At 36.6% G+C, this 26,741-nt stretch overlaps 1 protein-coding gene across 1 annotated transcript in view; it reads right to left on the minus strand.

Moving 5' to 3' along the window:
* The window catches only part of LOC127617683 (melanopsin-A-like), a 40,122-nt gene that overhangs the window by 8,233 nt on the left and 5,148 nt on the right, over positions 1-26,741 (minus strand). Inside the window, exons 2-7 of the mRNA XM_052089726.1 lie at positions 12,804-12,946; positions 10,574-10,707; positions 7,194-7,397; positions 3,117-3,288; positions 2,461-2,622; positions 2,011-2,118 (exon numbers count right to left, since the gene is read on the minus strand). Coding sequence (XP_051945686.1) covers positions 2,011-2,118; positions 2,461-2,622; positions 3,117-3,288; positions 7,194-7,397; positions 10,574-10,707; positions 12,804-12,946 — 923 coding nt within the window. The remainder of the gene's footprint in view (positions 1-2,010; positions 2,119-2,460; positions 2,623-3,116; positions 3,289-7,193; positions 7,398-10,573; positions 10,708-12,803; positions 12,947-26,741) is intronic.

Consider the following 26,741-nt stretch of genomic DNA (forward strand, 5'->3'; position numbering starts at 1 on the left):
GGCAGTCCTGTGGGCTGAAAATGCCTTGTTGATGCTAGAGGTCAGAGGAGAATGGGCCGACTGATTCAAGCTGATAGAAGAGCAACTTTGCCTGAAATAACCACTCGTTACAACCGAGGTATGCAGCAAAGCATTTGTGAAGCCACAACATGCACAACCTTGAGGCGGATGGGCTACAACAGCAGAAGACCCCACCGGGTACCACTCATCTCCACTACAAATAGGAAAAAGAGGCTACAATTTGCAAGAGCTCACCAAAATTGGACAGTTGAAGACTGGAAAAATGTTGCCTAGTCTGATGAGTCTCGATTTCTGTCGAGACATTCAGATGGTAGAGTCAGAATTTGGCGTAAACAGAATGAGAACATGGATCCATCATGCCTTGTTACCACTGTGCAGGCTGGTGGTGGTGGTGGTGTAATGGTGTGGGGGATGTTTTCTTGGCACACTTTAGGCCCCTTAGTGCCAATTGGGCATCGTTTAAATGCCACGGCCTACCTGAGCATTGTTTCTGACCATGTCCATCACTTTCTGGCCACCATGTACCCATTCTCTGATGGCTACTTCCAGCAGGATAATGCACCATGTCACAAAGCTCGAATCATTTCAAATTGGTTTCTTGAACATGACAATGAGTTCACTGTACTAAAATGGCCCCCTCAGTCACCAGATCTCAACCCAATAGAGCATCTTTAGGATGTGGTGGAACGGGAGCTTCGTGCCCTGGATGTGCATCCCACAAATCTCCATCAACTGCAAAATGCTATCCTATCAATATGGGCCAACATTTCTAAAGAATGCTTTCAGCACCTTGTTGAATCAATGCCACGTAGAATTAAGGCAGTTCTGAAGGTGAAAGGGGGTCAAACACAGTATTAGTATGGTGTTCCTAATAATCCTTTAGGTGAGTGTATTAAGAGCATACAGTTCCCAAAGCCCTACAGTCCTGTCAAATAATAATCATATTTAGCAACCATCAATGAGACATAATGAAAAATACTAATGAGAAATTACTGATATATATTGATTGGTATCTAAAATATTGTATATGCACCACACAGTCTGCATAGTATAGTGTGCAGCCTAGTAAAATATATATACAACATATTTTCAATTTAGCACTAAGAAAACCATCTATTCTTCAGAATTGTGTTTAAAAAAAAAAAAAGAAAGTATGTGATTGAGCATGAGTGGTGTATTGGGTACAACCGGGCCCGCTGAAGAAATATGTTTTTGTTTGGCCCCAAAGTTTTATTAAGTTTAAGTTAATTTTATTATTAAATATGGTAAAAAAATATTAGAAAGGCTTGTTTTGATTAAATATGTGAATATAAATGCCCTTAGGGGAGCTATAGTGATATGATTGGATAACTAAAATGTGACAATTTTAGGGACTCTCATTAGGTACATAAGTTTGCACATTTTAAAAATGATTAAAAGTTAGTTCAACTACACAAAATCAACCTAATTTCATTGCAATCAATTACCTCATGGAGCAGTCCTGTGATGGTGTTTTTTTGTTGTTGTTGTTGTTGTTTAATGTGAGAGAAAATAATATCAGAATGTCTTTTTACCCCACTGGGCCTTTCGCCCTGTTGTATACTTCTGGCAGGATGCTATGTGCAGGATTACTTACTCCATATGCACAAACGTATTTTCAGGTTAAGTAAACCAGTCAAAATGGAAATGTATACTATAAACCCAGGAGCAATATCTGTTTCTAAAGTGACTGATCAGTTATTGTGATTGAATAGCTCAGTGAGCTAGTGTAAAGTTAAAACAACACAATTTGCCTCCAGTGTTTAGACACAATGAGGACAGACCAGGTAAACTAATCGCACATATTCTGTATTCATCGACTGTGAGTTTCTTCATTAGAATCTCAGTCTTTAATTACCACTTTGGGTCAATGATACCAGTACCACAGTCAATGTGGATCATACAGTATACTGTATAGATTGGACTGACAACAATGATAAAGAGAAAATCACGTGTGACTCCTTCCAGTACCTGTATTTTGGGTGTGTGATGGCGTAGATGATGGGATTGTGAATGGCTGAAGCTTTGGCTATCAATGCAGGTACTGAATTCATATACGGTGTGAGTATATCAGCATACCTCAGAAATACATGGAAAATTAGTAAATACATTAATTATCACCTTATCACAATCATACAAATCAAAATCTAATAGTTCAGGGTGTCCCAACTGAGGGGTTTGCAAACTCCTAAGGGACAATAACAATAACAATACTAGAATAAATCTTTGATCTTACATACAAATGTAATCTATGATTACAGTTATTGACATGTTAAAACATTACACAAATGTCCTGAGGCACTCCAAATAAGTAATTTAGGTCACAGGGATTGAACTGACCAAAAATGTTTTTGAAACCATGGTCTAAAAAGTATAGAATATACATGTGCATGAGTATGTGTGTGAGGGAGATTTATTTACCCAGCAAAGGCTGTCAGTGCCACAGTTGAATATGGAGACCAAGAGATAACATACATGAGAATAACAATAAGAGCTATTTTTGCCATCTTCCATTCATTTTTCATCCTTTGGAATCTTTTAATTGAGTCTCTCTTGTTATCTCCATTCATTTTGCCCACCGCTCTTTCAAAGACAAATAGAAAACAACAATTAGACAACACTAATTCAATATCAAAGGTTAATGATATCAAAATCTGTCGTTCCATCTATCTAATTTAGCTAGGTCATACTTTAAGGTTAATTAAAATATACAGTAACAGTGCTGGATTATTCAGCAGCTTTTTCTAAAAGTACTACTACCTCAATATGCAGTAGATAATACAACATGCAAATATTATATTAGAGCATCTAAGAGTGCCATTTATCAAAGCCGGGTCTGTATTACATTACCGGATCTGTATTATTAAGTTGTTAGCTATTAACTTCCCACTTGCAATCGCACTGCTGTATTGAACATCAGCACAGCTGTGATCCCCTGTGGATGAATTCAGTACTACAGCACTTTTGCTTGTGTGAAATTGCTTAACAATTCAATAACCATTTTAACAGCTTTAGAACAGTGCTGAGGTTATGCATAATTTCATATTGTAGTGTTAGATCTGTATCAAAGGACTTACTCATTAGTGCTACGAATGGAACGGAAGATAAAAACATAGCAGAAGATGATGACAATAAGTGGAATGAAGAAGACAAAGGTGAAAAGAAGCATGGTGTAAGCTCGCACAGAGGGTGTGAAGGTCATGTAATCCCAGGTGCAAGATGTCAACAGCCCTTCAGGAACATAAGCACCTGCAGAACAGAGACAGATAAAACATTTTTTAAAGGAGCTCTCTGTTTTCAGTGGTACAACAGTGGTCTTGGACATTACATATGTTGACGTGGATGCAGAAAACGTTTTAAGTTACAGATGCCATTGTAGAAAACCCCTTTTCACAAGAGTATTTGTGGGTGAAAAATACTGCGTTCAATTCAACTTAGAAAAGAAGAATTTCCAATTTCCTACTTTCGAAACATGCATTGGAATGCCAGTTAAATTTCAGTTTACTGACATTCCAATGCACTTTTCAAAGTAGGAAAATGGAAATTCTGCTTTCTGCTTGAGTGGAAATTTCCAACTCGCAGAATTAGGTGCATTTCACACAAACAAATGCAAAGTTAATGATAAATATTTTCTTTTAAGCAAATAAAAGGCATTAATCAGTCAAAGTTCCTACATTACATGATAATAAAACTTGTTTAGCAAAAGTTTGCAGAGTCAGATGTGTTAAACACAGTAAATTATACTCTCTTTTGATGATCATACACCTGTAGAACAATTGCTAGCATTGTTTTGCATTGCTTATCCTCTGCAATTGGTTGTTAGGAGATGTCTCTGGTTACAATCAATGAACTGCGATGATCTGCGATATCAAATAGTAGTATCCCACATCAGATTTTCATGTCATGTGATCTCAAGATCAATCAATCAATCAATCAATCAATCAATTTTATTTATATATAGCACACTTAAAACAACCAAAGTTGACCAAGGTGCTTCACAGGTTAAATATAACAACATGACACTACTCACACAATAAAAGTACAACAATAAAACATTTATAATATACAGTATACGATATATAGTGATATTAAAATTGAAATTACCAGGAAAATAACAGACTTAACTCGAAGGAAATGCCAAAGAAAATAGATGTGTTTTTAACAATGATTTAAAACATTCGAGAGTTGGGCAGGTTCTGATATGGACTGGCAGGTTGTTCCACAGGTTAGGGGCAGCTACACTAAAGGCTCGATCACCTCTGGTTTTTAGTCTGCTTCTAGGTACATCCAGGAGGAGGAGATTGGCAGATCTCAGCGCTGTAGCTGGAGTATGAACATGAAGAAGTTAAAAGTAAAAATTTTAAATCAATCCTGTAATGAACAGGGAGTCAGTGGAGGTAGCGCAACACAGGTGTGATGTGGTCCCTCTTTCTCTTTCCTGTCAGGAAGTGGGGAGCAGCATTCTGGACTAACTGCAGACGCTGAATCGATGACTTGTCTAAGCCCACATATAAGGAGTTACAATAGTCAAGGCAGGAAGTTATAAGGGCATTTATCACCCTCTCCAAATCTTTAGGAGGGAGATAAGCCTTTACCTTGGCTATAGTTCTCAACTGGAGAAAACACGATCTAACAGTGGCGGATATCTGTTTATCAAGCTTAAATGCACCATCCAACACAACACCAAGACTCCTCACAGTTGAGCGGCTGTTTGAAGTTAAAGGGCAGAGAGAATCTACATCAAGCAGTTCAGGGTGTCCAAACACTATGATCTCAATCTTGTCTCCATTTAAGTTGAGGAAATTTAGATTCATCCACGTTTTAATGTCCTTCATACAATCAAACAGGGGCTGCAGTGGGCCCTTTTTTTTAAGTTCAGGGGCAAATAAATTTGAATATCGTCTGCAAAACAGTGAAAAGAGACAACGTACCTCTCAAAGATGGAGGCCAGGGGCAGCATATACAAAGAAAATAAGATGGGGCCTAAGACAGAACCTTGAGGGACACCGCAGGTAAATGGTGGTGGTCCACCCTCATGTTGGTGGCCACCATGAGGGTGGACCAACACCAAGTTGGATAAATAAGCTTTTTTTCTAGGGCACTTCTATGACTGAATATTCACCCATATGTGAGAGACATTTAAACATATTTTTCGAAAGTACTGTTATTTCAAGGGGTTTAGGAATTAAACTTTTTTTTTCCAGTGGAAAGAATGACCAAGTGCACCTAAACAAATTACTGAATTTGTGTAGGAAAGAGAGAGATAGCCAGCAGCTACGCTTTTTACGGCCAATGAAATAATGTAAAAACTAGAACAAATTTTTAAAGAAGAATGGATTTCAAAAAGCTGGCTGGCTTCTGGGCTAATGCAGTGAAATACTATTTAATGCACACATAGCTGAGGGGACTATTTTTTTAAGATGGTATGCTAAAGCCATAGTATTTATTATCACCGCCAATCACAATCTGGCTTTCATGTGTGTGGGCTGTAATTATTTATTTTCTCTCTGAGGTCTGAGTTTCATTTGGGGATCAGCAAGGAAGATCTAAGCTATCAGAAACGTTCAAGGCGACAGCCAGCCTTCGTGTGTGAAATGCAAGTTGCCTGAAAACCAGAGATAGAGAGTGCCAGAGAGGAAAAAGCACCAGGCTTTTTCAGTCTATCTCCGTCAAGGCAAAAGCCTCAGTTCTCAGAGACCATATTACTTGGCAAAGATCACAGTCCGTTATTGTAAATCCAGCAATTGGCTAACAACTTGCATCTTCATGTGCTCAAACATAGATGATTTAGCCTGCTTAGCTTACCTGTTTCAATGGATGTGTGCTTTTCTAAAGGTCTGCTGCATCATTTAAATTGATCAAAGGAATACTGAACTCCTTTAACACTTGCACTTAAACACAACAGACAAATCCACAGACATCAAATGGCACATTGACAATTGTCTTTAGGATAAGCCCTCATTTGTTGTATCTAGGGATGTCTGCAGGCCCAGTCCTAAATCAAAATTGCTGAGGGTGCTTCTGAAAATAGTGGGGGTGCTCTGTATAAAGTAAAAATGTAATGCAATATTATTATTTTTATTATTATTAGATTAAATTGTGTTTAATACACTGAATATACTGCATTTGATTCATATTTTTTATGTAATTTAAAATAAATAAATGATGTACAATCATTAATAACAAAGTTTTCTCTGTGCATGAATGCAGCAAGTGATGTCGGAAGAGAGATGTTATCCAAACCACTGATCTTGAGCCAGTTTTCTCATTTCACTTAAAGTTAATGTTTGGCTTTGGGTAACTGATCCTAGACCAGCAGTCATGGGCCACTTTTTCCTGGAGCAGAAATTGGATGCAACAGGTGGTGGATTGAGTGAGATAATTCCGCTCTGAATTCTGTTAGAGTAAACGGCGGTTGCAACCAATTAAATTCTTATGTGTACATTGAGAGCAGAATGCTGTGTTGCAATTAGGAAATGTATTTGCAAAATAATACATGTTTATTAGATTTGATGCAGGGATTTTGTGTATGTATTCATTGGGATTCAAGAAATTCTACTAGCCAATGTACAGTATTATTAGTCTTACGCATTCAGTTGAGGGTGCTCTAACATTCGTTTGAATCACATACAGTATGTCAACATTCGCAGAGCAAGAGCAACATTCAGAGCAAAATAAAAAATTTTAAATAAAAAAAGATTTTAGAATTATTTATATATATATATATATATATATATATATATATATATATATATATATATATATATATATATATATATATATATATAATCCTCTGTCTATATCCCGACCCCTGGAGCAAGGTATGTGCTTTGAGATTTTCTCAGCACCCAAGCCTCGGGACGTGCTTTTGATTCCTGATGCTCTATTACTTGCTCCCCCCTGCCCGGCGGAAAGGGAACGTTAGCTCATTGGGTTGTTGATGCTATCTCCCTAGCCTATCACATCCAGGCCATGCCCCCTTCCCCCAAGTTTTAATACTGTTTTTGTAAGGGTTCAATATATCATATGTATATCATATATTATATACATATACAAGACTGAATGTATATTTTATATACTGTATGTTCTCATATGGATACACTTTTTTTTATGAAATGCTGCTGTCCAATAGAGGCTCTGAGCTCATCACTTACTCCAACCAAAGAAGGGTGGCAGGCTCCAACCAAGTGAATAAGCCCAGGCTACCAAAAGTATCAGAAAAGCTCTCTTCTCAGATAACACTCCGATGGAGGCTAGCGGCCGCGTAATCACAAAGTATCGATCCACTGCGATGACCATGAGCGTGACCATGGAACAGATGCCGAACAAAGCCCCACAGAATGCATACAACTCACAACCTGGAGAGGGAGACAAATCAGTTAGGTGAGTCTATAACCAAGCCATAAAACCTTCAATATACAGTCTATATTTCAGTTTAATTCATTAACCAAGGAGTAGACAGGAAATGATGTGGCACTGAAATGTGTACAGTATTATAACAAAGTACAAGACACATTCACAATGTTTGCATTTCAGCCCTGATGATGTGCAATTTCATGAATGAAATATTCTTATTCCATATGGCCAAAAATATGTGGACACCTTAACAGCACACTGTACTTCATTTGAAGGCAGCATAAGTCTGAAAAGCATTTCCATTAAGAGGGAGATGGTCATGATAGAGCAGACAAGGGGGAAGGAGACAACCTTTCAACATGGCAAAGGAGAGTACAATTTCTGCAGAGAATGGTTGGTTTTATTCATTTTTCTAAATGCAGCTACCTTGTTACTTGCCGTTTATGTACATTCACGTACATTATATCAGTAACCATTTTATGCATACTGCACATTTTTTACAAAGAGAAAATAGCATCTATTAAAAAAAAATTCCATTATCACCAGCAAGCTGACAAATGTGTATTAATGTGTCAAAGAGTTTCCCAAGAAAGATTCAAGCAGGGTTGGGGAGTAACGGAATACATGTAGTGAGATTATGTATTTAAAAAACAAAATATAATAATTGTATTCCCCTACAGTTACAATTTAAATCATTGGTAATTAGAATACAGTTACATTCAAAAAGCATTTTGATTACAGAAGAAATTACTTTGGATTATATTGTCATTTGTTTCATTTAATATTTAGTCCTTTCAGATGGAAAACATTTATACATATAAATGAAGTGATCCAAAGTGCATTTGAACAATTGATGTGTTACATTCATAACACAGACAGAAACGTAAGTTTGAAGTAAGTTTGGAGCAGAAGAAATAGAAATAAATCTTGTGTAAATTGTCAGCTTTATGCTAAGCTAAAATGCTATTTCTAGACATTTTACATGCACATGTTAGCAGGCACGATCATGTTTTTTATCAAGAAAATTCACATTGGAACATAATTTCTTTTTTTCAAGAAAGACCTTTGATATTATGGCAAAAATCATATTCTTGATAATAATTTTATTGTTTTCCTGTAAAAATATCTAAAAATCCTTAAAACAAGATAAATTTGATTGATCTTGTTTTAGAAACAACACTACATAAGATATTTAGGTTTTTCAGAGAATGTATTTTTAACATGTGTATTTTGTCTTACTGTACTGGCAGAGCTTTTATAGTCAAAACAAGTGACAAAATCTACCAGTGCTGAAGAAGTAATACAAAGTATTTATAATATGTTATTGACCTTGAGTAATCTAACGGAATATATTACAAATTACATTTTACAGCATCTATTCTGTAATCTGTAGTGGAATACATTTAAAAGTAACCCTCCCAACCCTGGATACAAGAATTTACCTGGTGTTGTCCATGTTTTCATTTAAACAGAACGGCCTCTGTTTAAATGAACAATGTACTTGAACGTGACACTCGTAATTACAACTTCAGAAATAATAAGTAGGACAATTCTGATAGCATGTGAAGACAGCATTAGTCTGATAACCCATCTGGAAGAAAGGCATTCATTGTTTGGCTAAAAACATCCTCAACAACCACTATCTGTTATCGGTTTCATCAAGTAGGCCTGTTAGCACAATAAGCATGAAATCACATTTCCCCCCAATATTCAAATTACTGGTCAGTCAATATGTTTTTTTCAGAATGACTATGAGTAGTCACACAAATTTTAAATATACATCTTATCTGGGATAATTTAGCTTGTCGTTCTCGGTACACATTTACTGTATGCACTTTAGTATTTTAATTACAAATGAAAAGCTTCTGTTATAAAAGATAATCCTCCAACTCTGTAGGATGTCTTCTCTCACACCTTGTCAGATGCTTTCAGGTTAATCCATGGTGGAAAAGAGCATTTTTGTGAATTGTATCTGATTGATTGTGAAAGCTTTCAGGGGAATCAAGTGTATGAATTAAACAATCCTCCCCTCCAAACTGTGTTAAAACATTTGTAACACAGCAGGATCCGATCAGGGAGACTAGAGGCCGTTCTGTTTAAATGAAAGTGAATTGAAGAGATGCCTCAATATGCTATATATATATACAGTGCTTTTGTGTGGATACAGTTTGTCACATAAATTGATGCTTGACATGTCATATTAATTTTTGGATGAGCTTTATTTTTGGAGTCTGCTATAAAAATGTGTTATTTATTAGAGAAGCCAAGAACAATTTGTAACAGGATTCCTTTACCACACTATTCATTTCAATGGTCTCCACCAATGGTGGGTGACTGACTGATTGCAAACATTTCAATTGATACAGACCCAGTCTCACTGCCACAACACAAAACTTCAGCATCAATCACTTCACACTCATCATAATCACAGAATGCTTATTTTCATAGCAAATGTCAGCAAGCTGAAGCCTTCAACAAACCCCAGCTTTGAAGGCATATAGATGTAATCCTGATAACATCTGACATTTAAAGCATCCATTCCCTGATGCCAGGAGCAGCAGTTTACCACTGAGCAAAACAACTAGCTAGTGCTGCCTGGAACTGAATCAACAACAAAACCACACAATGCACAGCTTTGAGAAGAATTTTAACATGAGCTGATGACAAAAAAAAATAAAAAATACGCTTCTTGTATGTTGCTTTTCAAGAAAAGGTTACCTAAAACTGTTAGAAATTCATTCATCATTAGCAACAACAGCAAGGGAAAAGATTGGCTTTAATTCTCACAATAAGTACAGAGAAATCAAAGATGTCTCCAAGGACAAAATTTCATTCATCTGAACCTAATTTATGTTAAGAAGTGACTCATTCTTTTTATCAGCTCTCTCCACTTTCATCTGCATTTATCTTCCATTATCTTAAATATGTTCAGTCTGATTCATAAAGAACAGTAAGGTAAAAATAAATTATGGCATGTTTTATTTCAGACATTGTCTTTGTAGTAACTTTTAGTGATATTTTGATAATACGTGCAATGGCATGGATACCATGCTATGCATTTGTGTGTGGGTTTACTTAGCAATCCTTTAGTTACAGTCACATTGTATATAATAGTCACATTAAAGTCTCTGCATGTACTCATTTAGATAGCTAAGTAAATGTGTTTGTATTTGTGTACCTTTCTCTCCGAAGATCCATCTCTTGTGCATGCTGGTGGTAAAAAAGATAGGTGCCTGGGTGGCACACATGAGGAAGTCTGTGATGGCCAGATTTATTATAAACAAGTTGGCAGGTGTCCTCAGTGTCCGGCTCCTACAGTCACATACAAAACAATTGTTTGGAGTGCAAAAATATATATAAAAAAACATAAAATGCATTTAAAAAAATCAAGACTTTAAGGAGTTAGAAAATTGCACTGCAAAGGTTTCCATAACTCCTTTACAGTCTTTCTGCATTTACTCCTTCATTCAGGAAGGTGAGACAATTATATGACGTCAATGAGAATAGCATCCCTGTGCTGATAGTTTTCAGAAGAACTCAGAATGAGTTTCTTCCATTCAAGTTTTCTCATGACGCAAATGGTCACTTGGTCAGACATAACAGTAACAGCTTAGAAACGAATGAGCAATTCACAAAGAAAATGGCAAAAGTATGACCCGATACTCAATTACACATGATTTGGCTGATTTATGAGCATTTATACTAGTGAGAACCACCTAAAATGTCCTCACTAGTGGGTTTTCAACAAGTTTCACTATATTAGTGAAGACATTTTCAAAAAAATGTGGCACTCACCAATATAGTAGAACCTGCACACACACACACACACACACACACACACACACACACACACACACACACAAGTTGGCGTGGCTATCCTTATGAGGAATCTCCATAGACATAATAATTTTTACACTGTACGAACTATAGATTCTATAACCCAACCCTAACAAAAAACTTTCTGCAGTTTTAAATTTTCAAAAAAAACAGTGTGGCAGCGGGGGTGTGGTCAAGCGCCCGTCTGGGAGAGAAAGCGGTATGGGCGCTTGCACCTGAGCTTAATTATGTTTAACACCTGTCTCTAATTTCAGTGAGCACGGGGAGAGCGGTTTAAAAGCGGCCTCCCTCCTGGAGGCCCCCCCCCCCACTAATATTGTTTGACAATATTAGTGAGGACATCTCATAGACTTCCATTGAATTCATATCAGGCTAATTTTCTATTTCCTAACTCTACCCCTAAACCTAACTGTCACACAAACATGTGCACATCACTACATCATCTGACACATTTAGGCATCTTTTTCTGTTTTACAAACCTGTCTACATGCCAAACAAACCAAACAGGTCGAAGTCTGAATCTTGTGCCTGTGTGACAAAGTTAATGATATAATTGTAATGATAAATAAATTACAGGTACCAAAATAATCTTTCCTTGTAGTACAATCAGATTTGACTGTGTCAGCATGGTCAGGTTTGACAGCATATTGGAGCATCATTGCTAAATCTGACACTTTGACACAAGTGGTTTCAAATAAAAAATCTTTTTTGTTTTTTATAATGTCTAAATACCTAATTCATAACTTGTGATAATATCTAGAAATTAAGTTACAAAATTGACTTACAGAGATCTACTGGTCATAGTTGTAATTTCATGTTATTGTTAATTTTTATTCCAGCAGATGTCCCCAGAGACACCTGATGCATCACATATTTTGATTATTTGAAAATCAGTTTATTGAAATTAAGGTTTTTATTAGATAACAGAAAATGTGCTTAATTTATATGAAAATGAATGGTGTAATGTAATAATTTAGTGGTGAACAAGGCCTTAAAACCATCAAAAACCCACCCACCACTCCCAACCCCCACAAAAAACTTTAGTGTTTTTACTTAAGTGAAATTACAGTTATAACATAGCTTTAAAAAAAAAATTACACTTGTAGGTTTGGGTAAATTGTGACCCACGAATAACATAAGTGTGAAGTTTAAACAGCTGTTTTTTGTTTGTTTGTTTTTAAGCAGGGTTACTATGTAATAGAATTTAATAGAAATATAGGTAAAGATGGAATGGTGGTGGGACGCCAGAAGAATGGTCAAAATTTGTATGCAAGTAGCTGTTTATACACATTTGGTTTATGATTTACAGTATTAGATGAACATGTCCCCCCAAATGTTTTAGAACTCCATTAATGAATCACAATAATCTCTGAATATGCTGAAAAAGCAAAAATATATCTATTACAAAAGCTACTATCAAAATGTAGCCTACTGATGTTAGCATCAATGCATATGTATACAGTTTTAGTTTCTTTTAATAATGAACAATGACAAATTTCATATTTTTATATTTCACGTTTTTATATGAACAATGACTAATTCTCAACTTCTCCGTAACTAGTCGTTCTCACCTGCTGAAGGCATAGATGACCAGGAAGTTTCCCACTATGCCAGTGATGCCAACGGCAAGGATGACAGCACCAATAGTGTAATGGGCATGATCAGGCACATCCACCGTGGGGAATGGGGAGACAGACTCTCCCATCATGGCAACCTTGAAGACACAGCAGCACACACACTATTTCATAGCTCTAATTAAAATCTGTTTCATCTGTTTTCTGTTTCATAATGACCTTTGCATCAAAGAATGTGCAACATGTTTAAGAAACACCATTGAGCCTGAACCCAGTTGACATTACTAGATAAACAGGTTTTCAATCATTAAAGGTCAAAACAGCATAAATATGCACACAATATAGACATAACAGATGTTTTTGTACATTTGAACCTTTGATGAGCAGATTTATATCACAGATTAAGTGTGTCGAGATGCCACAGTTTCTTCAGAAACATACTGTATATCAAACTGTTTCAAGGTGTCTCTTCTGAATGAAAATTTATGCTGTATTCTGAAGTGATTAAATGGCATTTTTTTCTTAAAAGGCAGAATGTTAGTGGCTGACAGCATTAGTCACCATTCACTTTCATTGTATGAAAAAAGCAGTTTTCCACATTGTCCAAAAATCTCTGTTCTTGTGTCCCATGAATGGATGTCAAACAGATTTTAAATGACATAATATCTTTTTTTTTCCAAGAATTTATGACACCTTGTAATACGAAAGTTTTCAGCTTCAAATTCGCCATTTCTTTCACTCTATCAATCTGTACCTTAACACACACACCACAGATAAACAAGAAACTGACAGATTTTTATATGAATCGAATACATTTCCTAATATACCCTGGATACCTGCAATGAAAAGCATTAACAAATATATCAGCTAACTGTAATTCAGGCCTGTTTAAATCCTGCAAAGATAGAATTGTGCAAGCAATTACATAATAATTCTGGTTCAAAAATGACTTCAGTGTAAAAAGGTGAAACAAATTTGCAACACAACCTAAATGTTAGAGGCCTACTGTTCACAAGAAATAAGAAAAAAACAGATTATGTAGTCCTGTTCACACAAAAAAAGTCTTCAATCCAATTTATTTTTGGATAAAGATATGATATGAATAAGGATATGAACTATTATAAGTTCATATCCTTTTGCTTTTGTCGGATTCAGCAGCAAGATCTGATGAATGGCCACTTTGGCCAGTAATAAAAGCTTTTTGTCCATTTGAGCATTAAAGATGTTTGAAATTAATTTGAAGGGACATTTGGAAAAAGATACATTTTTATGGCAATAATCAGTTTGTTTAGATCTTCTCTCAGCTCCTGCCATTTGATTCCATGATTTACTCCAGCACCAGATGGCATGTTACAGTAATAAGACTAAGAAAATAAAAAGTCTGAATATGATATTGTGGCAGTGGGGGCATGGTCAAGGATCGGTCCGGAGAGAGAGAAAGCGTTAAGGGCACTTGCACCTGAGCTAAATCATGTTTAACACCTGTTTATAATTCCAGTGAGCATGGGGAGAGCAATATATAGCAGCCACGCCACCAGCAGCGAGGGAGAGACTGGGTCAAGAGCCTTACTGTGAAGCTGAGATGTTAATGTGAAACTAAAGTGTTTCAGTGCCTGTGAAGCTGTTAAGTAATTGTGAAGCTGTAAACCAGGGAAGTGGTAAATTAAAAGTTATCTTCCTGTGTTGGAAGAATCCAGCTCCAGTTGTCCTTCTTTGTTACAGAACTAATGTGGAAAATGGTATGACTGAATATATAATCAGTACATAAATAAATATATATTCATATTTTTATATATACAGTTTTTTCACATTTTAGAATAATAGTAAAGTCATCACAACTATTGAATAATAGAAATGGAAATATGGGAATTATGTTGTGACTAAAACAATCCAAAATAAATCAAAACTGTGTTATATTTTAGCATCTTCAAAGTGGCCACCGTTTGCATAGACTTTGCAGAAATGTACTCTTGACATTTTCTCAACCAACTCCTTATCAACCTGGGATGCTTTTTAAACAGTATTGAAGGAGCTCCCATCATGCTGAGCGCTTAGTGGCTGATTTTATTTATTATACTTGGTATGATGGATTGTTGAGAGGATCACACAAAGTGTAAATATTTTGCTTTAACAGAGCAATTGTGATTAACAATTCTATGCATGCACACATTCCACTTGGCAGAAATTTGTTTACTGCATTTTCTAAAGGAAAAGGTTTAATGAAAGGAGTTTTAAATGGCAGAGCTCCGGGCCCATGAGATTGCTGAATGCAAGACAAGCACTCCAGGAAAAGTAATATCAAGGCAGATGAGTGTAACCATCCATGAGTCCATGACGAATGAAATATGACAAAGCAGATTCTGTCATTGCATTTGTATATGTCAAGTGATGATGTGGAGCCATTTCTTTAGATTATTATTTTTAGCTCCATTTTAAGTATTGTGTCATGTTACATATATAATACAGAGTCAGCAATAACAGAATCATGCATTTGAGACAATGTCAAATGTTTTATTGGCAGGGATGGCAAATGAACTTTGGAGCTGGTCAAAATCAGAGCTATAGTTAAAGAAGAATTAGCATGGCTCTCTAGCAACGTAATGCAACCTTAGGATGTAAAAACATGGTTTCTTTATACAAATTCTTAAACTAGAATTGACAAACCACACATCCAAGCAAACCATGATTCTAATCAACATGGTGCAATTTCCATCATCAAAATATATATTAAACCACTTCACATCCTGAACTGCATTGGTGCATTTATGAGCTCTGGGGCCGGTTGCATAAAACTGTTTTAGACTAGTCTTACTAGTTAGTCGTCTAAAATGTTGGTCTTAATGTTTTCAGTCAGTTGCATAAAAACTTAGATCAGTCTAATTAAAGATCAAAATGTAAGACAGCACACCTCAGGCTAACTTTTGTTTACATTCCATTTTGCCATTGAAAATAACTGTCAGCTGAGCCAGTGGGGGCAGAAAGGGGCTTGAGTTGAGACTTGGTTGAAGACTTTGACTTCAAAAATGGTAACAAAATGTTGTGTTTTTAATTATTTGGGTTAAATCACTAAATGTGTTCATTAAAATACATTTTGAAGCATTGTAGTCCTCTAATAAGCAAATATTCTCAGCGAATAAATTTTTTTATTGAGCGTCCACTGTCGGACATTTTTTTAAGCTGTTCAGTGTCTTATTTTTCCCACAATGCAATGCAAATTAGACTGTCTTACTAAAGACAACTGTGAGCTTGTTTTATGCAACAGGCTTTCTATGGCGTCTTTAGCTAGTCAAGCTAATTGTTAGATGCAGTCTTAAGTTAATGGCTATGTTTATGCAACCGGGCCGTGAAGTTATTCCAAAATATATCAGTAGTCATTACTATGTGTTCCCATTCTGTCACTCACTTGACGTTGTGTCGATTGTAATGACACAAGGGGTCTCTTCTGAGAGCCTCGCCTACCTCTGAACTTGAACTTGAGAAAAGGCCAATGTCAAGTTGGCAGACAGAATTTGCATGCCGGAAATACAGGTATAAAGGGAGCGGGTCAGTGCATGCCAGACAGATTTTTTCTTCGGAGCCGAATGGTTGCGTGATCAGCGAGCTGTATGACACACGACTGCTTCACCCACCTCTGCAAGAGAGCTCGGATCTGACGGTGCATTCCAGCAGCTTTTTCCTCTCTGCACACCGTGCAGACTTTGCTCCTGGGCGCATCGACAGCGCTTCTCTTATAAAAGAGTTGACTTCTCTGAAAGAGTTAATTTTCCTCTAAAAGAGTTTGATAATCAGAACATAAATAAATATATATTCATATTTTTATATATACAGTTTTTTCACATTTTAGAATAATAGTAAAGTCATCACAACTATTGAACTATTCTGCCTCGACACCGACCCTTCTTACGGTTCGTGTTCATCAGCCAGGTGTATCAGTACAAGGTACTCCCCTTCAGCCTGTCCCTGTCCCCTCGCATCTTCACCAAGTAGAAACTCCTCCCTTGTAAGGCAGGATCTACCATCGCACCGTGTCCACGGGTGGCTTGACAACCCCCGTGTGTATTAACCACAAGTTATCTCCCCCTAGTTTGGGCAGGTCGTGGCCTTTTCCCCATGAAAGAATAGGAACGGTAAAGGACGCCTTCCCCGACGGATCTATAGCGTTAAGATGGCCCCAGCCGCTTTTTAACTCTATGACGAAACACAGAGCAAGAAAAGACGCGGCTGACTGGCTGGCTCCCATGCAAGTCATGTCGCCTGTTTCCGCACGGGTACGGGGAACCTAAGAGCTGTATATGACACCTTTTATTGGGGGTGTTGGGGAGGGTTACGTGCAGCCGACCCAGCCGCTTCTAGCGCGCAACAGCCTGCTTGCACCTGGCTCGGCAGCCACGTAACACAGGGTAGTGCATGGCGTTTTGAAGTGGGACCCCTTGTGTCACTACAATCGACACAACGTCGAGTGAGTGACAGAAGGGGAACGTCATGGTTACTGTTGTTCCCCAATGGAAGGAACGAGACGTTGTGTTCCCCTTGCCACATCACTATCCCTACCACTGTAATGTGCCGTTACCGTATTCTCGGCTCCTCGGTGAAAACCTGTTTGGCATTCGCTCGCCCGCTCCCTTTATACCCGTATGTCCGGGGCGGGGCATACAAATTCTGTCTGCCAACTTGACATTGGCCTTTTCTCAAGTTCAAGTTCAGAGGCTCTCAGAAGAGACCCCTTGTGTCAATACAATCGACACATATCTTGTTCCTTCCATCGGGGAACAGAGGTTACAACAGTAACCCTGACGTTTTTATTCATTATCTCTGAGTTTGGGGTCAAATGAAGACCTAAGCTATGAAAAACTTTGAGGGCTTAGATAAGCTGTCTTTTTTCCATGGAATGAAGATTCTTATGAAATTGATACTGTCTGAGTCCCACATCTGTTTTTCACTCAGGGTTATATGACAAGTAACTGCGTTAAGTTTTTTTGGTGGGATTGATTTCAAAGAAGTTTCAAAGTGAACCAGCCTCTTCAATAAAATATTTTGTTTCATTAGCAAAATAATTGTAATAGAAAAAAAAAAAAAAACTTTGCTGTGCACTAATTATATAGATTAGTCTCCAAATGAGGTTAACTGATGAAAGCATGGACCATGCTACAGACTATCACTAGCATTGGGGAGATAACTTATCATGAAAGCATTTGCACTCTGGAAACAATATCGCTTTAAGGCACAAAGACAACACCTAGTAGAATTATTGACATGACAACCTTATGATAACATTTTGCATAATGAACCTCAACCATGTGAAACCATCTGGGTTTCTTCTCATTATTTATTAGACTCAAATATCGAAAGTGATGTTTCATATTTAGTGAACTATTTAGTCAATTATGTGATATAGAATATTCAAGCATATTAATATATATATATATATATATATAATAAAACCAAAGCAAAGAGTGAGAGGACCACAACTCATCAGATACACATAAACTAGAATGAGAAAATCAATAAGTCAGTTTTTATACTTGTACTTCATTCTTGAGATTTAAATAACTCTAAATCATAAATTGATCATGACCATCTTTGATACACTTTATTGTCTATTTTTACTGATTCCTTGGCCCAAATAACTGAGATATGAATATACTACAATTAGCAAAGGATGTTCCCAGCTGTCCTTCTTATCTGTATAAATTCTCTTGCAATCCAGATGCTACGGTCCTTGTTTGACTGCATTACCACGATTACTTAGCTCAGTTTGACAGTAAAGCTGCCTGAGCTCAGACAAACACATGCCAATACCTCCCACTTAATAATCTGAAATAGTTTTCCCCTACACTACCCTAAGCTCTTATTTTTAGTGTGTGCTGTTGTCCTCTTGGGGACACATTTTGTATTTATTTTAAAACAAGAATGAATGCTGCATGTCTGTGAAAAACTAATTGTAAAATACATAGCATCTTTTTTCAAAGCAAGCAAATAAGCCTGTTTTGATTGATGCATTTGATATTAGGTTTTAAGAACAAATCATCACCCAATTTCGTTTTTTTAGAATGTTCCAGGTTCAGTACAAGTGAAGCTCAATCAGCAGTATTTGTGACATAACTTTGATTGCCACAAAAATGTATTTAGTCTAGTCCCTCTTGTTACAAAAAAGCACAAATGTGGGTTACAGTGAGGCACTTGCAATGAAAGTGAATAGGGCCAATCCTAAATGTTGAAATACTGTTTCAAAATTATAGAATATGTAAACAATATGTGTTATCATGATTTAAATGTGATTAAATCACTTACATACTTTTCTGTGTGACATTATATCCAAGGGTTATAATTAGCATTTTTGGGCTGGGGGAACCCTAAAATTGGGAGATGTCGCAAACTTGATTGAGAATGATATAAAATGTATTTTATATGGAACAAGTTTACCTTCTTCTTGCCCTAAATTGGGGGTCATCTTAAAGAACATAGTAAATTTAAATCAAGTTACAATTAAAAATACATGCACCTTGTTCTAAACAGGTGAAACAAACACATCATACACAACAACCTTTTACAATTAGTTGTTGTTATGATAATATTATTCGTCAAGGAAACATTTGTATGAAATTATAAAAGAGTTTTAAATGGTTCACAGTGCAGTGAATAAGCATTTTCACTAGTGAATCCCACTATATTTCAAAAGAAAAAATAATAATGCTGAGTACACACATAAAAATGCAAATAACAGTAAAATATTTTACAGTGTGTTGGTCGAGTGGTCTTTTCATCTACTGTTGATGTTTGATAACGCCAATGCATATCAGTAGATCAAGAAAAGAATGAGCCGTTGATTCCATATCACGCAATATCCATGAAACAGAGATCGGACCACAGCACAATACATAAGCGGATCGCGTCTCGTGCTGCTTTCGAGTAGGCCTAGGCCTATGTTGCCTCTCCGAGCGTCCGCAACGGACAAGCAAAGCACTATGAGCTTGAAATATTTCAATATCAAACAAAAACCGCATCGGAGAATACAAGAAATGTAATGTATTGACAAACAAGCATTTTTTTCTTTCTTTTTGGAATTGAAGGTTCCAGAATGCCGTTCCGGAATGTTCCGGCAAAATTTATTTTGGTTATATCCAATTTTACAACTGACTTTGCAACATTGTTGTAAATCCTAAAACCGTAAAATTACCATAAAAGCATCTTCACTGCTGAACTATTACATATGTTTTAACATAAGAATTAATGTCAGTGCTTTTATAAAATTGTAAGATTAAAATATCTGCATTTAAACCCTCCAAAAATTGGCCCCATTCTCTTCCATTGTAAGTGCCTCACAGTAACCTTGGTTTTAATTTTTTTTTTTAAGAAAAGGGGGGTCGAATTGAAATTGTTTTTTAAATTATTTATATTACTCTCTCACATTTTTTTTTGTATTAATCTACAATACACCAGTTTAACAAGAAATTATCCTTCTTTGCTTAAATAATATATATTATATCATCATGAGGAAGAGAACATATTGAATAAATTGAACTGGTCAATAGATGAACTAAAACCTGGATATGATTATGTCACAATCAAAGGATTATGATTAAATGTTTTAATGAATGAATGTTACATATAGCACTTTTCTTCTGTGAACAAGGGGACACTAATCAACCAACAGCAGTGTACAGCATCCTCCTGGATGATGCAATACAGCCAAAGTGCACCAGTATGCTCACCACACACCAGCTATTAGTGGAGAGGAGAGAGTAGAGTGAATTTGGCCAGGATGCCAGGGGTTACCTCTCTACTCTTTTCAAGAAGTGTACTGGGATTTTTAATGACCACAGAATGTCAGGACCACATTTTAACATGTCATCCAAAGGATAGTGCCTTTTTACAGTATAGTGTCCCCATCATAATACTGGAGCATTAGGACTTACACAGTCCACAGGGTGAGCACCCCCTGCTGGACTCCATAATAGCTCTTCCAGCAGCAACCTTAGTTTTCCCAGAAGGTCTCCCATCCAGGTACTGACCAGGTTCAACACTTCTTATATTCAGTAAGCAACCAGTCTTGAGCTACAGGGTGATATGGCTGCTGGACATATCACCCTGTAGATTATTAACCTAATTCTATAACCTAATGTAAATTATTAAACTAATCCTTCATGGTCAGTGAGGATGGTTTACATTTGAGGTTATGCTAAATATCAGAATGACATTACTGTTATTGACGGACTTAATATGATGTCACCATGGCCTGAATAAGAGCATTTTTTGCTATTAGTTCTGGGTGTCACTGTGTTTCTGAGTCACATTTGATTACAGATGGGTCATAAGCACAAGTATATTTGTATGATTTATGCAAATTGTGACCCAATATGTACCCTTCTAAACAAGACGCACAAGGCTCAGAGTTACATAAAACAATTTCAAAGAGGTCAAGAAGGGATCTGTGACAGAAAAAGCTTTTGTGCCCCATTTTTAGGTTTACATGTTCCAACAATGTCAGGATATAAATACTGCACCCCCCTCTGTTGATTTTGTGTTGGAACAGTGTGGGAACAGAGATTAGGTCATTAACAGAGCCCTGTTTATTTTGTAAAGGTGTTATGTAAAATAAAATCATTCAGATCTCAGTCCAGACTGTTTAATAGTCATTATGAAATCATGTGTTGGTGCATTCGTTTCAATATATGAGAGTTTACTTTTTACAGCTAATCTAATTTTAAATGTATCTATTGATGAGAAAAGGTCAATCTTACTGTTAATTGCAGACAGGAACAATCTATTAGTATGTTTTCTGATTAAAATGAAAATGCTAAATTTTAGTAAGTGTCTTTTTATTTATTTGTTTGTTGGTTGGTTAAACTAATGCCTGTGACACCCATCATCACTCAAGCAAAAGAGTCTATGTAGACTAAATTGAAATAAAATCTGTAATTTAGAGGTATCTCTTGATTTGATTTAACAACAAAGAGAAAGCACTGACTGTAAGACAAAATTAAGGGAAAGAATACGTAAACTGCCCTAAGACATTCCTGATTACCATAAATAAATGTAACTCCGTGGTAAATCTCTATGGCACAAATATGCCTTCATAAGTCCTAATTTGGCTCATTGTTTAATAATTATCTCAACCGTAAAAACCCCAAGGAATCAACCTCACAAATACATCTTCAGGCTGACCACAGACTCAAGCCATATATAAAGTGTGTGACTAACAGTCGGCCGTTTCAGTCATCTGTGTTTAAGAATGAGCAATGTCAAATGCAACGGTCCAATCCAGTCCTTTGATTCAGACTTGACTCTAGACAGAGTGAACACAGTTCAGTTCTGGGACAATTGTTTGATTTTTTTATCTTATTAGAATAGCATAACTCTGGAGGGGAGTAAATATGCTAAAGAAAAATTTAGGGTTTCCGTAAAAAACTCAAATTAAAAACATTTTAGCCTCCAGTGTATCCAGTTTGCAAAGATGTACCCATATAATGTAGGATAAACACTCTTAGAGTTGTATTTTACATTGCAATCTATTGAGATTGCAATGTAAACATTTCCGTTATGTTGTTTTGTATATTTCAGACATGTTAACATGCACATACGGATATTTAGAGCTTATGTTTTAAGAGCAATGCATGCTAAACATTGAAATTTAGTTAAAATTGTAAAATTTTCGGGATTTTGCCACATATTTTCATTCACACCTAAATGTGACAATCAGCAACGGATATATAGGTATTGTGAAAACTGCCGAGAATAATTCTGTTCCAAAGAAAAGTAATGTTTCACTTACGGATGTAGTCATACGGGTAAGTCCACCAGCCGATACGCGCTCATCACGGAATTGTTCCACGAGGAGAGGCTTTCCACAATGCGCGTGCAGTTCGGGTCTTGGGTCGGGCACGAGATTCCCTCCCTTACAGAGCGCACGCGCCGCTCATCACCGCTACCGGGACTGACAGACAGCTGGCACGGCAAAAGCCTTCAAACCCGATCCGATAAAGTAAAAATGTTAGATTCTATTCACTCGTGTTCTGTCTAAGCGAGCGCCAAAAGAGTGCGAAAAAGTCGCCGAGCGTCAGTAGCGCTGAAAAGCTCAGCTGAAGTATTATTGCCTATTCAAATCTTTCACCCACAGTTTCCTGTTAAGGTGCCCCCCCCCTTAAAGTTAACCTCATGGACATCATGCATTCAAACAGGATATTTTAAGGTTTTTCGGGATTTTGAGTACCGAAATCAGTCAATTTGGATATATAATACAGTTGTTAGTCTTGTTAAAAGCAGAACTGTGTAAATGTAACAGTATTTAGGTTTGAACCATTCGAGTCAAATTGATTACCTTTTATGCTGCCATTATGTCCTTTTTGGAGCTTGAATTTGTTGGACCCTATTGACTTGCATTGTATGGATATAAACACATCATACATCTGTTAAAATATCTTCTTTTGTGTTCCAGAGAAGAAAGTCAAACAAGTTTGAGACAGCATGGTGAATAAATGATGATGGCTTAACTATTTTTTAAGTGTCATTTATGTTTTTTTGTGCAAGATGAAAGGGAGACTTGTTAGTTTTTAATGTTTTGTCAAGTTGAGGTCTACACATTCATTGTAATGGTGGATTTGTTAGGTCACCATTGTGGTGAAGAGTAGAGCCTGAGCACAGCTTGACGGCAGGTGAGTGAGTTTTGAGCCAGCCATTGCACTCTTCAATTTGTTGAGCATTCTTCCAACATTACACTTGTAGGATATCAACATGCGCTGTGCATAACTGAAAGAGAATCATTGGAGTTGCTTTGACATGTTTAAGATTACTGGGGTTTATTTAATCTAGCTGCACTATTTCAGTTGAGAATATTACATGGATTTTTTTAAAAGAAAACGTATTTGAAAAATATAAAATAATTTTCCACAATTGAATTAACAGTGTTGTATAAGTGATTTTTAAATGTGAAATTACATGCAGAAAACATCCCTATTATCTGACACACCTTACATTCTAGCTGATTCCACAAAATCTCAATGGGGTTAAGATCCATAACACTCTTTTCCAATTATCTGTTGTCCAATGTCTGTGTTTCTTCACCCACTCTAAACTTATATTTTTGTTTTTCTGTTACAAAAGTGGCTTTTTTTTTTGTTGCAATTCTTCCCATAAGGCCTGCACCCCTGAGTCTTCTCTTTACTGTTGTACATGAAACTGGTGTTGATCGGGTAGAAATCAATGAAGCTGTCAGCTGAGGACATGTGAGGCGTCTTTTTCTCAAACTAGAGACTCCGATGTACTTATCCTCTTGTTTAGTTGTACATCTGGCCTTCCACATCTCTTTCTGTCTCTGTTAGAGTCAGTTGTCCTTTGTCTTTGAAGACTGTAGTCTACACCTTTGTATGAAATTTTCAGTTTTTTTGTCAATTTTAAGCATTATATAACCATCGTTCCTCAAAACAATGATTGGCTGATGAGTTTCTAGAGAAAGCGGTTTCTTTTTTGCCATTTTTGACCTAATATTGACCTTAAAACATGCCAGTCTATTGTATAATGTGGCAACTCTATAACAAACGCAAAGACATTGTTAAGCTTCATTTATCAAACCAAATAACTTTCAACTGTGTTTGATATAATGGCAAGTGATATTCTAGTACCAAATTAGCAATTTATCATGATTACTCAAGGACAAGATGTTGGAGTGATGGCTGCTGGAAATGGGGCCTGTCTAGATCGGAAAACGCTGGGGGTCGGGGGTCAGGCCCCCCCATCTGAGGGTTGTCCCCCCTAAAATATCATTAAAATATGTGTATTGTAAATAATATATTGATATATATTCTTAAAATAATTGTTTAAGAAATAAAATAATACAAATGCAATCGGGGCAACAACAAAAATCCCCTTGGTGCCCCCTTCAAAAATTGCTCTTGAGAATTGTTATGTTTATTGCCCTCCCCCCAACATTTTGATGACATTTTCGCCCCTGGTTGAATGCCACTTTGGTGAATTAAAGTACCAATTTCCTTCCAAAATATCAGAATTTGTACATTATTCCAAACATTTGGCCGCCAGTGTAGGTTCCATTAAATATCACACCTGTCTCCGTAACAGCCAGAGGCTCAATAAAAAGTGGGCTATAACATGTCTGAGGGCCACGGTCACATTCTTTGTTTAGCCAATCAGAAGACTTTCTGCCTGTAAATCATTGTGCACGTTTACAGGAAAACTCATATATGCTTGTATAAGTGCCAGTACAGTGTCCTGTTCCTGCTAAATGCTCAAAGGGTTGGCAAAATGCTCAGGGGGACCCATGGCAACTCTCTAGCATGTTTGTGTGTGTGCATGTGTCTTTGGAGTGGAAAGTGGGGGCCTGTCTAATTCAACGGCTGGTTTTGTGGAAGTTTCAGTTCAGACAAAGCATTTTTTGTATAGTGTACATATAGTTGCTTTTTTGTTTTTTGTTGCATAATTAATAAGGTATATTTTTCATTTAGCATGCTAATGTAGCTATTGCTAGCTTGTAGTTAACAGCAAGAAAGTCTGAAAATTAAGAAACTGCTTTTAACACTGACAAAGAACATATTATTGTTAGTCCAATTTATCATTGCATTATGCTGTATGTATAAACTTAGTTGGTTGAATGAGGGTTTTAGTCTTAATTAGATACAGATATTGTTTTCAGTTGAGAAAATCATTAATCCAGCTACACGTTTTTTTAAATAATTTAAACGCAGTTACGTACTGGCCCCCGATTGGTCAATGATCCCTCAGCAGTGTTCAAAGCCATTATCCATTTTCTCATTCTCACTGATCAATCACAGTTAGAATCAGTCACATTGGCCCACAGAATGCCTGATTTTGCATGCAGAACATCAATCAAGACAACAGCTCTGAATACATCAATGTTGTTGCAGTCACATGAATGTAACACAGGAAAATTCCTGGATGCTGATTTGATGCAATTCGAATAGTAGGAAAATGCAAACCAGTGGTCTCTGTCATTCTGAACATCTTTCTCTCACATACGTGTATAGAATATAACCACGTTGAAATTATTTATAATTTTATTGCTTAAACTGCAGACAACCAGTAATTTGTCTATTCACTGCAAATTTATTTCATAAGTTTAATTTCAGAAGTTTATATACACCTTAGCCAAATACATTTAAACTGAGTTGTTCATAATTCATAATTCATAATTTAATGATAGAAAACTTTCCCTGTCTTAGGTCAGTTAGGATCACTACTTTATTTTAAGAATGTGAAATTTCAGAATAATACTAGAGAGAATGATTTTTTTCAGCTTTTATTTATATTATCTCATTCCCAGTGGGTCAGAAGTTTACGGTAAATACAATTTGTTAGTATTTGATAGCATTGCCTTTAATTTGTTTGAAACATTTTGGGTAGCCTTCCACAAGCTTATCATAATAAGTTGCTTGAATTTTGGCCCATTTTTCCAGACAGAACTGGTGTAACTGAGTCAGGTTTGTAGGCCTCTTTGCTCGCACATGCTTTTTCACGGCTTCGTAATGGCCACTCCAAATCCTTGACTTTGTTGTCCTTAAGCCATTTTGCCACAACCTTTGAGGTATGCTTGAGGTCATTATCCATTTGGAAGACCCATTTGCGACCAAGCTTTAATTTCATGGCTGATGTCTTGAAATGTTGCTTCAATATATCCACATAAATATACTTCCTCATGATGCCATCACGTCCCCATGTGCACTTGCAAACTGTAGTCTGGCATTTTTATGCCTGTTTTGGAGCAGTGTCTTCTCCCTTACTGTATAGCCTTTCAGGTTATGTCGATATAGGACTAATTTTACTGTGAATATAGATCCTCCAGCATCTTCACAAGGTCCTTTGTTGTTGTTCTTGGATTGATTTGCACTTTTTGCACCAATCTACGTTCATCTCTATGTGACAGAATGCGTCTCCTTCCTGAGTGGTATGATGGCTGTATGGTGTTTA

This window comes from Xyrauchen texanus, chromosome 24 (genome assembly GCF_025860055.1).
Source record: "Xyrauchen texanus isolate HMW12.3.18 chromosome 24, RBS_HiC_50CHRs, whole genome shotgun sequence".
Classification (NCBI taxonomy): Eukaryota; Metazoa; Chordata; class Actinopteri; order Cypriniformes; family Catostomidae; genus Xyrauchen; species Xyrauchen texanus.